Here is a 14,413-nt window from a genome sequence, read left to right as displayed (position 1 = left end):
AAATCCAGGGATGAAAACGTTTTTAATTTTTTTGTTTTCGTTTTTGTTTAACGTTTTTAAATGTTTTTGATTAATGTTTTTAAAAACGTTATTTTTCTATATTTTTTTTGATTAACGTTTTTAAAAACGTTATTTTCCTATTGTTTCCAAATAACGTTTTTGATAATATTTTTTTTTATATATATAATATTCTTATAACTTATAACTTTTAACTTTTAAGTTATAATAGTAACGCGCAATACAGAAATGCACTTAAAAGTTAAAAGTTAAAATTAATTATCCTTAATATTTAAATTTTAAATCAAAATTTCTGATTTAAAATTAAAATGTTTTTAAAGTTAAAGATTTAAAAGTAAAGAAAGTGAATTTTTTTCAAAATATTTTTTTCATGGTATAATTTAATAATATATAAAACTATAATTTATTTTCGTTTTCGTTTTTGATTTTGTTATTAATTTTTTTTCGGTTTTTGGGATTTTTTGTTATCGTTTTTCAGTTGTTTTTTGTTTTTGTTTTATTAATTGTTTTCGTTTTTTGATTTTTTTCGTTTTATAAATTGTTTTCGTTTTTTGTTTTTTTCCGTTTAATAACGTTTTTTAAAAAGGCTACAGACTCTTGTAACTTTCTTGGTTCTTTCCCGCGTAAAACTGTTTTTGCTATATGTTGTACATTTGTAAGACGGAGACAACACATGCGGTGTGACGTCCTGTTAATCGCATGATAAATAAAATACAATTTATTAATGGCCGCTACCAGTAATATTATAATTTATAAAGCTTCCTTTTAAAAATAATAAATTTAATGAATTAATGTAAATCATCGGTATCACGGTCATATATCTTTTTTTTTATCTTTTACGAATATAATATATTAATTATGTATTGTGTTAATGTAGGTTATTTATTAACCATAAAATAAAAACGCATAACGCATTGTCCAAGAATTGAAGTTTTAATAAGCATATTCAAGGATAAAATGTAAACATGGTCAACAAAAGTTATGAAGTATGACTGTGCCACCACATATTATATTATGAGTACTTTAGCCTGGGCTAAATGCAAAAAAATGTAATATAATCAATGTTTTTTTTTTAAAACTTTCCAACAGTCTTGTTGTGAACTATATTATATAGGAATAGTTCTAAATTCGATGTTCAGTATAATAGGTTCTCTTTATTTAAAAAAAATATATATACAATAGAAATGGTTGTGGTATGTGCCACTATGATAAAACAAACAATAATATAATCACAGCATCATTAAAACTATAGAAGGTACATACTACATAGGTCTATATGTATATTGTATACATACCTACACATAATTACATTGATTTAACAATCTGATAAGAAAATTACATACATAAGTATATAACGTGTACACCATGTATGACCTTAAAAATTATTTTCATACATAAATAACTAATTTTCATTGTGTTAAATATTTAAATAATTTGTAAACAAATTATGTAGGTACTGATGGGATCCGATGATCATCGGTGCCCCACGACCCACGGTATAGATATGAGAATACAACATAATACAAATACCTTCTTGCATAACGCTATATCCACTTCGAAAATCGCAATTGTTAGTGAACACTATGTATCATAACAGTATATAACACACTACAAACGTTTCTACCGTAACAGATTATTGAAATTAGTTTGAAATTTGAATTAATTGTTGAATACCAATATTTGAGGAAATATATATGTAAAATGTTATTTATTTTATTATAAAATTGGGTTATTTGGGTACAAATGTACAATGGTGCATATACGATGATTGCACTATAATATACCATTACTAATATTTACTATTTAGGCAAAAATATTATTACTTTTATTAACTACCTAATTGTGTGAACGTGTTATAAACAAAGTAATTAATATTATAGTACCTATAAATTATAATATTGATTTAAAAATTAAGCTTACGTCAGAGACCTAACAATCATTAAACGAAAGTTATACATAGGTATAATAAGGCCTATACGTCATGAGTATGGCGAATGGCGATATGTTTGATCGAATAAAATGCTCTTGAAAATTTTAATCATCATTTAAATTTTAAGTACTTAGTTTTAAGTTGTAACACATACAGATAAAACAGAATAAACACATTGTAATATTACAATATTATATTATACCTATTATGAAAACTGTTTATAAGCTATACAGTTGGTACGATTAATATATATTATGCATTATTCTACAATACATGAACTATAATATAAGGAATAAGGAAACTATAGCTGAAATGGTAATAATAAGTAATTATAAGCCAATTAAATTCATATATCTACAATAATGGCTTATGTTATGGGCAATTCAGGAAGCCCATTGAATAAATTCTTTATAAAAAATATGGATTAAGATTTTTCGTCGCATTCAACTGGTTATAAATATGGCTCTCATATTTTAATGCTTCGAAAAACAATGAAATATACCTACTGTAAAGAAAAATTGTGATGTTCGCGTTGTGCGTTGAGAAGGAAACAATTTTTTGTTTTGTAAATGAAAGTGATCTTAGACTTTTTCATTTTAAATTACTTGGAATACTTTAAAAAATTAATTTTAAATTAATGTTAAAACGTATTTAAATAAATGGTATTATAAATTTATTATGTAGGTATATTTTAAATAATGTGTATTGTTTAAACTTTAAACAGATTTGAAACCATTTTACAAAATATATTCATTATGAGTAACAAAACATCAAAATAATACCTATGCCTTAAAAAGGTAAAAAAAAAATAAAAATTTTTAATTTACTATTGAGGTATGTAAGTACTTATTGCCTATACCGTTGTGAAATGTTATATATCATTATGACATTATACATGTATACACCTGTTGGCTTTTGTATGCTGTATGCCTGCAGTATAAGTATTTGTTAATTATCATACTTTATAATTATTAATTAATATTAGAAGTTAGTATAATATTACACAATACAGTAAATCAAAAATAATGTATATACTGTGAAGTACAAACACTGTATAAAAAGCTATTTCTGAGTCTTACCTACTCATATATTATAATATAGAGCTAGTAGTTATATATTCTAACATTCCAAGTAGGTAACTGATTTAAAAATCTACTATACCATATTGTACCATAATACCAATTACCATGATATACGTTCATGTGGCCATGTGGGTAATATTATTATTTATTAAACTACGGCTACTTATATGATAATATTTGTCTATAACAGTTTTCACTAATAAATACTGCCAATAATAAAATAATAATAAATACAATTTTAATAAATAAAATAATAGGTACACTTTATATTTATTAATATATTCAATTTACTAATTCCCGCTCATAGACTATGTTAACCGTAATATAATACACGCATTACGCTTTTAGCACGTCTTTAGTGTAAGCGGTTTAATTAAATGATAATATTATATTGTCGCAGACCGTACGCGACCACTGAAAAATAAGAATGACATTTTAGCTGCTTGCACACAAGAATAATGGGAATAGTAATAATACTAACTATTAGTGTGTGCGAGGGCAATAGCATTTTGTTTTTAATTTTTACTCTCGCGTCTTTACATAATATCGTACTTATGTTACTAATCAATTATAATATGTAGTACTTACTAATAACAAAAAAAATTATTCGATATTGTGAAAAGCAGTTGAGACACTGTTAAATGTGCTGAATACGGCTTCACGCTCGGAGAGCACCGCTGGTGTAATGGTATCATGCAAGATTCCCATTCTTGCGATCCGGGTTCGATTCCCGGGCGGTGCACGTTTTTTTATGAAGATTATTTCACCAAGCAAATTTATTTTACACTTGTAATACCAATAGCGAATACAAATAAAAATAAGGATGGAGATTAAAAGGGTTTCGTTATTACATTATTATTGTGTTGCAGTAATTGAATATATTTCAAGTGTCATTCATAAAAACTTTTATCATAGTCATAAATCATAATAATTAATAAATAATAATAAATTAATATTATCAATATATAGGTGCTGTCACGAATTAAGATATACTTTATCTTAAGGTATATCTTTATAAAGGTATCTTAAGGTATATCTTTATTAAGGTATATCTTAATTCGTGGGTGCTATATAGTTACAGCAATGGGCACACCACTTACAATTCATTATATTGTATAATTACTGGTATACTGCGGTTGAAAATTTAATAAGTTCACAGTTGCTAATTTTAACTGACTAGGTAGTATAAAGTATTTGGCATTAATAAAAATAAAAAAATAAATATGGTATTGGTGTTATTATTATACAATGCAATATGATTCTCAAAATCTGAATTTGAATTCTTTTTAAAAAACATACTCGAGAAATAAATGTTAAGTTTTAATAATTAAAACGGGTTCATGTATATTTCTAATTCTATAAAATATTATATTTTTGCATTTTTTTTTTATTTTTTTGTTCGATTATTTGTCTGCAGAACATTACATTGTTTGCGGTTTGGAAATTGGAATTTAATTAGAGTTTCAAAAAATGTAAAAAAAAGTCCATTTTAACGAATTATAATATTAAGTAATTATTATATTATTAATAATTAAAATATAGTACTATACAAATAATTGTACTATAGACGTCTATATAGTATACAACTACAGTTATACTATAGAGGGGCGTAGATCCGCCTAGCCCTATATACAATACCAATTAGTAATTTCAGAGTTTGTATGGCTGTATCGATATTGTTATGCGTAAAATCTATGCATTTATAGGTTATGGTAGTTTTAAACTAACGTATTACCTATAGACCTGCAGATATAATATGAAAATAATAGACTACAATATAATATTATGTATGACGTATTGCGCCTATAAAACAAAATCTAACCTATTCGAAAGCCACGTTGACGACGTTATCTCGACGATTCCCCTGCTCCTTCGCCTCGTCAGTCCGGCCATTAGGTTCCACGACTGCATGCTCATTATTGCGCGCATTTCACGTGTTATAACTACGTGAGCTATTATAGCACCGACAACTACCGATCGCGACGGCGGACGCGGTGAAGACTTGTGCGTGCATAATATAACAAATTATAATGACGTATTCGGCGAGGTTTAGAGACCGCGTATATTGAGTGCTATGTGTGTGTGTGTGCGTGTGGAGTTTTAAATAAAACAATTTATCAGCGACGGAGACGGACGAACACGAGCGTTTTATTATAGGCGCACAGCTCGTTTTCGCGTTGTTTTCCCGACGACGATGATGCTGTTTGTTTCCCGACTAGTACACAACAGTATAGATAAGAACTTGCTCTTTAATCGAACTCCACTTGCGCACATACACACGCACACACTGAAGATAATTTAATGCAATAATATTATTAAGAGGATGTCAGCGCACTGTTTGTTTTCTCTCCCTGGCCAGTGTTCGGAACGTTCACTAAAAAAATGAACTCGTTCACGATCACGTTCAGTCCTTAAAAAAGGAACTCGTTCACGTTCACGTTCGTGTTTTTTTCAAAATATCAGTAGCTGATATTTCAAAAATCATTTACCTGCTGTAAAGGCTCAGTCAAACAGAGGGTGACTTTTTGTCGGGCAATCAAAAAATGAATCCGGACTTTTTGTACCCAGACTTTTCGTCCGCCATGGTTTATGGGTATGCGGACCGCGGCGGGCAAACGGTCTTAGTATTATTTTACAGTGCCCGCGCGGGCAGCCCGCTTTCTGTTTGACCGAGCCATTAATATAAAAGCCTATAAACATATACAACTCAAGCCAAAAATAAAAATACTATTTAGACTTATATATAATACAATTAATTAATATATTTTATAAATATATTTATTAAAGAATAAATAAATTGAATGTCTTAAAAATCGATCAAGTTCGTGAACGTGCGTTCATGAACGACGTTCTTTCCAAACACTGTCCCTGGCCCACGCGCAACATATGGACAAAACGCATTTACGCAGAATAATTTGTTTGAGGGTATGGCATATTATGGATTTGCCTAAATATTGTCTCAAAAACAATTTAAAGAACATTTAAATTTAAAATTTTTTTTTTATTTTAAAAGTCGAGTATAAAGTCAAATATTAATGAAATATAAAACCGATATGTCATACATACCCTCAGATTTATTATCCTCCACAATTTTTGTAACAGGTGATTTTGCTCTAAGATAACTCAAAAATCATAATCAACGATTTTAGGTGTTTTATCTATGTTGCACGTGGGTCTGCGAGAGAAAACAAATATTGCGCTGACATCCTCTTAGTGTAGCAGCTTGTTATTGAACATTTAAAAACGTACGCGTACGGATTTACTGCAGGGGTGATGATGGGCGTCAGAGTGACCGTTATTAATTTTTTTTCAGTTTTTGTTATGTATACGTAATAATATATTATATTATACCTGTTATAACACCTGTTGCATGTGCCTAGACACGTATACAGGGGAATACAACACCCCCCCCCCCCCCCCCACAATTTTTTGTTTGTGTACGTTCCTGCATATGACAGTACCATTAATCCACTCCACATCACATCGTCATGCGCACGGTTGTTGTAAATTATTAAAATCTCGAACACTTGCTGCATTTCTCAGCCACGATTGTGGAGTAGTGTATGATAAACAGGGACCACGCAGACGTGATCGAGCAGTGTCAGTGGCTTTTCCTTCTCTCCAATCTCATTAACCGTATTTGGAGATATTGAATCAATACAACATATTATGTTGTACTTTATTTGCAACTTCATGAAGTCCGTCACGTGTTTTTAATTCAAATCTCTTCATTCGCATAATCGCATTATTACAATGATACGATAAACGGTTATGGGTGCCGAGTTTATTACACAATCTTACAATCATAACATAATAATATATATTATATATATAATATCAGCTACTAGCATACTACTGTATACATATTGCGTAAAAAATAAAAATACTCTTATATGGCTAGGTATATATAAGTTGATCAGACAACCGACAAATCATTGATGGACTCAAACCTATATATTCGCCAAATGATGTGTCTATACATTCGCACTTAATAATAGTTATAAATATTATAATATACATAATAATATAAAATAACCGCGGCCGCGGCGTATCCGTAAATGTTACAATGCGCTAACTACCAATCTATTATTATTTTATAAACTACTTAGGTACTTAAAGTTGTTAATTAATGAAAAATCATGAAATAAAATAATGTATTCTGAGATTTAGATTTGAATGAACTAGAAGTGTATTATGTAGTAATATTATTAATTATTATTAAATTTATAATACTTATTATTATGTATAATGAGTATAATATGCGTAATTGCGTGTATAAAATATAAATGTTTATACAACGTAGGTGTTATATTATCTACTATACATATATAAAATTGCTATATTCGCTGTGATGGTTCTTTTGATATCGATCAAGGTTATCATCCGTTTAAGGCAGTTATAATTGTATTTATATTTGTTATAAGAACAATATTATTTTTCAGTTAAGTACCTATTTGCAGTAGGGTATACAAAATATAAGTTATAACAACGTCATTTAAATATTTCATAAAATGTGCCTATACTTATACATGCACTATTATGATTTGTGAATCATATACAATTAAGGAAAAGTCCTATAGTGTTAATTATAATAATGTGCACATATTATATTTGTAGGAATCGTTTAATGCCATAATAGTGTTTTGTTTACAATACTAGAACTCGGACAGACAATTTAATATACTTATATAGTATACAAATGTATAATAGTAAGTACATGCTCAATAATAATTATCGTGAGCTGTATGTACACATTTTTAGAGGTATGTTTTTCCGCAAGGTTATAATTCAATACATTATTATTTATTATATTGTAATATAAAATTTGTTGTAAATTATAGGTAATGTCACCATGCACGAAAATGTCATATGTCATAATAATATTCAAACAATAATACAGTACTTGTAATATTGCTCATTGCTAAAAAGTTTAATTTATAAAACACAAATATGCAATACTAAATAGCGCAGGTAGGTACTATATATTTATATAAATACAAATGATAATTAATGTACCTACAATAGTTATTATATTTTAAACCGTATATCATAGATACATTTACGTATCAAACTATGTATATCGCAATTGTTCATCGGTAGTTGGGTGAAGGTTGGTGACAAAATAATTGTCCGTAGGTACTCACTATATTCATTATTCACATGCATATTAATAAATAATAATATAATTTGGTATTGCGTAAAGTTGTATAATATACGTTTCATTCCGATGAGGATATTTATTATTATGTTTATGTCATAATACGTGTGTAGATATTAATCGAAATTGTAAAGTTTTTCCATATGTAAAGGTAAACGCGTCGTATCATAGGTATACTGATTATATATGCGTGATTCGTTATTTTAATTAATGGTCGCGTACGATAAGTTAGTATAATGAATACCAACGGCTATAATGAAAAAATTGTCGCAAGGGAATACTGCCATAATACAATAAAGTTTACGCATTATTTCGTGGTAAAAATTAATAAGCACAAACCAGGTACTAAACATACTATATTCCCTCAAACTTGTGTCAGCTAGATATATAATAAATATTGGTACATTGTATTCGTTGGAAAATTTTCAATTTTACTATAGGACTCTCGGGAGGAGTGGGGGGGGGGAGGGTTTGCTAGAAAATAAAACAAAACATGTGTAACTGCGTGACCCGACTGACAGACCCGGAGTGGATTGCACTGCATACGAACATGGTTTTTGATATGAATGTTCCAAGCCCTTCCAAGCACCCCCTCCCTAACACTCCTAAGAGTATTTATACTAATTTTATATTACTTAGGTATTAATATACATTAATATACAGTATAGGCTCCTGAACAATAACGCGTATACCTATACTCAATACTGCACTACACAGTTTATACCTACATAATATATATTATGTGTGATATACATAATGTTATAGCTGCGCAGAAGCGCGCATTGCTCTTACATTATATTATTTATATAGGTATACAGTCAGACTGCAGCCTTACCATATCGAGACCAGTGTCTTGAGTTCGTCCACGTTGAGGTTTTCCAACGACTGCAGTTTATCGTCGCTGTCCGTCGTCCGTTCCTCGGGTCCGATTTCGCTCTCCTGCGAAGAACTACTCATCGCGTGACGTTGTGTGTACGAACGATGACAATATTATTATACACGATCGAATATTATTATGCAGCCTTCTTCGCGTGCGGTTAAAACGAAAACGAATATATTTTTAATACTCCAACACGATGCACGCGAGCGCACAATTATATACGCGTTATTTTACAATAATATGTACGCGGTTAAATAAGGTACATATGCGCATGTATAATATTATTATAATTTTGCAGTGATATTGTATGCGATATTATTGTAATATTATTATCATGAGCGAAAAATCGACGGACGACGTGGGCCACGCGGCGCGCAGTAATCGGCGGCAGGCGACGGCGCGAATTGCGACAAACGGCGGCCGCGGCGCTCGTTGGAGAGTGAAAGCTCACCCGTATAACATATATGTATATAACATACGCGTTCTACGTGTGTACGCGAGTGTATAATTCAACATTATAACAGTGTCGTGCGTACATAATATTATGTATATTGTATGTATATATATTATATATAAAGTAGCGGCGATCGCGATGTCTGCACGTTAAAATTTTTTTCTTACACATAGTATATTACATGCATATATAATATTATTAATTTAGTATACACGCGCGTGCGAAGTCTGCGGGGGACAAGTGACCAGTTTATCCGAATCGTATTCCCCCCACCCGCCGCCCACCGGCTGACGGACAGACCGACCGAATAATAATAATAGGTACGATGTTATGATAAACGGTATTTAATTCGACTTCCATCACGACCGTTTGAGCTGCAGCGTATAATATAATATTATATTATTATATAGGTGCCTGCTATAGGTATATATATTATATGTATATAATAGTGAAGTTTTGTATATGCGCGCGCCGCGAAGAAAGCAGCTGAGAGCCATCGGGGCTATAACGAATATATAATATTATACATATATATATATATATATGATATATATAATGTATGTGATATGTGCCACCGCCACAGCTGTATAAAATTATTATATACAGAAACTGCAGACGGAGAAAGGTCTTACGCGTTATGTAGGTATATGTATATATATTATGTTTGTATTTACCTGGTACAACGAACGTATAATAACGTATATTATTATTATTATATATATGACATGATAGGTATGTGCGTAAAACAGTAATAACTTATAATATTATGAACACGTTAAAAATTCCCACTGGACTATATGTAGATAGATGTATAATATATAGCAAATTATATTATGATTGCATTCCTGCACGGCGACCTAGAAGACTGCAGATTTCTCTGTTCAAGTCTCCTTCAGATAGGTGCGCGCGCGAGTCGAAAATTCGACCTTCGGATTGTTTTTCATATGTCATCACGCTCATCATCAAGGATAAACGTCTGAAGAAAAAAATATCCATTTGCGCTTATCATAGTATATTATCGTTTTATACTGGAAGACTAATTCTATTATTATGGTAATTAAAAAAATCGCATTATTTAACCTACAGTATAATATAATAACCAAATGTGAGTCACTATCTATTATAGGTATTAAATTCATTAGTCATAAATATATATATATATATATATATTACAATATTACACATGGACACCTAGATCAAAATAAACGAATGTAATCATATTATAATATAATAGTCTTCCTGACTTCTTATAGTGTATTGTGGAGCGCATATTCAGGAAAAAAAACTTAAAAGTATAAACTGTTTACGACGCACGGTTAGGTGTATTGCCTAAAACACTATATGGGGCAAGTATGGGCCGTAACCTACCTATAAATGATGACGACACACTTTACATGCATATGCGACTCATATTCATGAGTAATAACTAATAAGTATATATTTAATTACTATTTGTTAAATACATTAACATATTGTGCCACCAACATAAAATATTACAGATTTGCAATTACTAATTAGTAATTACATAGATAATGTCTATGATTGTCATTTGTCGATAATGTGATCAATTATAAAAAAAGTATTAAAAGCTATTATAAGCATTAATAATCATATTTAATTAAAATATCATAATACATTATTATTTATAGTAGTAATTAGTATTTTTTTTATTAAATTGCGAGCGGAGCGATATTATTATTATAATGATTTGTGTTTAAACTGTTTAAAGCCATTTTTATATTAGAAAAAATGCTTCAAACGAGTTCATACTTCAATATTGTGGGTGATTTTTAATAGCAAAATGGATGTAGTTTGTACTTCGGGTGGTTGTGGTAGGGGGAGTCAACAATTCTTAATACTAAAAACAAAGTGGAATTCGCTTCTCTGTATAGTAGGTTACAAGTGTATACCTCGTCAGTCGTCATTGAGTAAGGTCAATGTAATGGATGTGTTAAAATTTGAATACCTACAATGATAAATCATTGCTATACCAATAGTGCTAAAGCTAAGGTATGAAAAACAATTCTGACGGTGTATGGCTTATCAAATATCAGCTTCTATATCTAAGGATATTTTATAATAATAAATGTTTTTATTACTATCAGCTTAAAAGTAGAACAGTATGTTTAACTATTTTTTGACAAGAATATCGTATAATATATTATATTATAAAACATCGTTGTTATACTTAGAAGTGAATATACCGATTAACGTCTAACGTAGAAGGTAGAACAATATGTAATACACTAATACCTAGGTTTGTGGTAAAATATTAGTCTAAAAATCTATAAAAACCTACTTTAAAAAATCCATTATGTAACATGTATAGACAATTTAAAAAAAATTATAATGGGCACCGTCTAATTAACTCCGCTAATACTGTTACTTATGATCTCGGTTTCATCCTAATTCCCTCTCTCTCTTTTTGTTGTAGTTGTATTTTGCTGTTGTTCTACATCATTTTTAATCTTAAGAATGTAAATATCATCTATGTTTTTATATTTAAATTGGGCTTCCACCCGTGTTATTAATAATAAATAAATAAAATAAATAAATATACGCAGGACGTCGCAAGTAAAGAGTAATGACTAATAACAATAGTGAAAAATGTCAAGTCCCCATAAATTACAATTAATATTTTTTAATATTATAACATACTTAATCACTAGGTAGTCATTTGACAAAAAAAAAAAACCATAATTTTTGTATTTTTATCCATTTCAGTCATAAACTGTCTAGGTACCTACGAATGTACTACAGTAATACTACAGTGGTAACGACTAGTGTGTATAAATTCGTATCCAGAAATTGTTATTTGTAAAATATAAGTATATTGGTATGTAGATTTAATATTATTGTGGTGAATACTAATTGCTATATGTAGCCCTGTAGGTATAGTAGGTACATAGTAGAAAAATAGGAGAAATACTGTTTTAAAAAATATTTAGTGTTAATATTTAGGTATATTTTTATTACTGTTCAAACAAAATATAAGTAATAATATAGCGACATTGCGACCGAAGATGTTGAGTAATGCCTATATGATTGTTTTAAACGGCTATTTATCGTTCTATTACTTACCTACTTGGCTACTTCTATATTCGTATAGTTTATTCGATATTATAATACCATTAGTAGTTGGTCATGATTTAAATTTACTAAAAGTACTGTTCAGGCTTTAAGGGGACTCGTTAGTGCCGTACATTTTAGCCCAAAAGATTTTTTTGAAAAAATTTAAGTTAGTTTACATTGTTCGATTTTGTTTCGATTCAAAAAAATATATTTCAACTTAATAGAAAATTGTCCAAGTATAGATCGTATTCCATACTTTGTAAAAATTAAATTTTATACTATTGTGAACTGTAATTGAAAACTTGAAATTTTAAACTAAAAAGTAAACGTCGCCAATACAAACAATACAATATAATATTAATGTCGAGACTAGAGATATAACAAGATTAGGTAGAAATAACGTGAAAAAGTCGGTCGTCTCCATGAGTCCTCGGTAGTATAGTGGTAAGTATCCCCGCCTGTCACGCGGGAGACCGGGGTTCGATTCCCCGCCGGGGAGGAAAATTTTTTGCGTTTTTTTCAATCACGTAAAATAATAATGAATTATTCGATTATAATTTTACTATTGATTACATTCGATTTAAACTATGTTCATAAATGTTTACTCTTTAATTTAGAATTTTACCTCCGTGTCCGTTTTCAGTTGCATGTGAAGACTAATTATTTTTTTTATTAAGTGTTTAAAAAATTTGAGTTGCGGTGAAATCGATTGTTGTCTCGAATTACGGCTGTCATATTATGTACATATCAATTTTTGTATATATACTGTATCAACTTAATGACCTAAAAATCTTGATAAAATTACATTTTATATGTCCAAAAGTGATCTAAAAAAATTGCGTTAAATTTTTTTCATTTCATTTGAAAAAAGAGTTGAAATACATTATACCATCAAATAATGATTTAAAAAAAATGACGTTTATCACTTTTTTATTAATTTGAGGTCCGTTACCCTGACCGTAAAAAGCCTATTTAAACGATTATAATCAAAACAACTATAGGTATTTATGGAAAAGTATTATGCTTCCCGCTTAATATAAGAAATACAAATGTAAATTGTATAATGTAGTGGACTCCCCAACAAATTTAATGAGCAATGACGAAAAAAAACACCAAAATTGTATAAAACTAGGTATAACAATATTATAGGTAGGTACCTACCATAGACCTATAAACTAAATGGACAGCCTTTCCCAGTTTCTCACACCGTCCTATTCCCGAATTTTGTCGCATTCGACATAAAACAGAACTCGATCATAGATATTATTTAATTTATGTATGTATAAATTTACTAATACTTAAATCTAAATCATAATATTATATTATTATTTTAACAATATGATAACAAATAATAACACTTGATAGTATTAAATTAACACCATGAACTAAGTTAGTTTCTTAGTTCATGATTAATACATTAACTTGTATCTGTGTTTTTGTATGTTTGGCGGCACCTGTCTAACTAGTCAGACTAGAAACTATCGATTGTCGCTGCTAGATAGCGCATGACTTATCGTTTTCGGTGTTATACCTTCGATTAAAACGCGTTTAAATATCATGAATTCGGCCGATAGACACATGGCCTTCGGTAGCTCAGTTGGTAGAGCGGTGGACTGTAGCTGGTAAAAACAACAGACATCCATAGGTCGCTGGTTCAAATCCGGCCCGAAGGATTGAAATTTTTTGCATTTTTTACGACTTTTTTGTCAGCGAACGTTTTTACATTTTCTCGCAACGTTATTCTTATTTCATTTAATCGGAAATTTAATGATCAGAATTTATATTTTCCATATCCGTTTTTTCTTTTATCAATAATAAT

The 14,413-nt window shown here is 29.7% G+C and overlaps 1 protein-coding gene and 3 non-coding genes across 6 annotated transcripts in view; 3 read left to right on the top strand and 1 right to left on the bottom strand.

Moving 5' to 3' along the window:
• The window catches only part of LOC100165720 (NAD kinase), a 51,093-nt gene that overhangs the window by 28,647 nt on the left and 8,033 nt on the right, over window positions 1-14,413 (bottom strand). Inside the window, exon 1 of one of the 3 annotated variants that reach the window (XM_003248111.4) lies at window positions 9,024-9,190. The exons of 1 other annotated variant lie outside the window; for it this stretch is intronic. In XM_003248111.4, coding sequence (XP_003248159.1) covers window positions 9,024-9,145 — 122 coding nt within the window. In that variant the 5' untranslated portion in view covers window positions 9,146-9,190. Of the gene's footprint in view, window positions 1-4,852; window positions 5,058-9,023; window positions 9,191-14,413 lie in introns of those variants that run through there. One more of the 3 variants, XM_008190177.2, reaches the window with a different exon arrangement.
• On the top strand, window positions 3,702-3,772 carry TRNAG-CCC. The gene has a single exon. It is a non-coding gene; the product is annotated as a tRNA-Gly (tRNA).
• On the top strand, window positions 13,022-13,093 carry TRNAD-GUC. Its single transcript has one exon. It is a non-coding gene; the product is annotated as a tRNA-Asp (tRNA).
• TRNAY-GUA lies at window positions 14,177-14,267 on the top strand. The gene is given in 2 exon segments: window positions 14,177-14,213; window positions 14,232-14,267. It is a non-coding gene; the product is annotated as a tRNA-Tyr (tRNA).

The sequence above is a fragment of the Acyrthosiphon pisum genome, chromosome A2 (genome assembly GCF_005508785.2).
Source record: "Acyrthosiphon pisum isolate AL4f chromosome A2, pea_aphid_22Mar2018_4r6ur, whole genome shotgun sequence".
NCBI classification, from domain to species: domain Eukaryota; kingdom Metazoa; phylum Arthropoda; class Insecta; order Hemiptera; family Aphididae; genus Acyrthosiphon; species Acyrthosiphon pisum.
The sequence above is the reverse complement of the archived record's forward strand: the minus strand, read 5'-3'. Positions and strand labels throughout refer to the sequence as shown.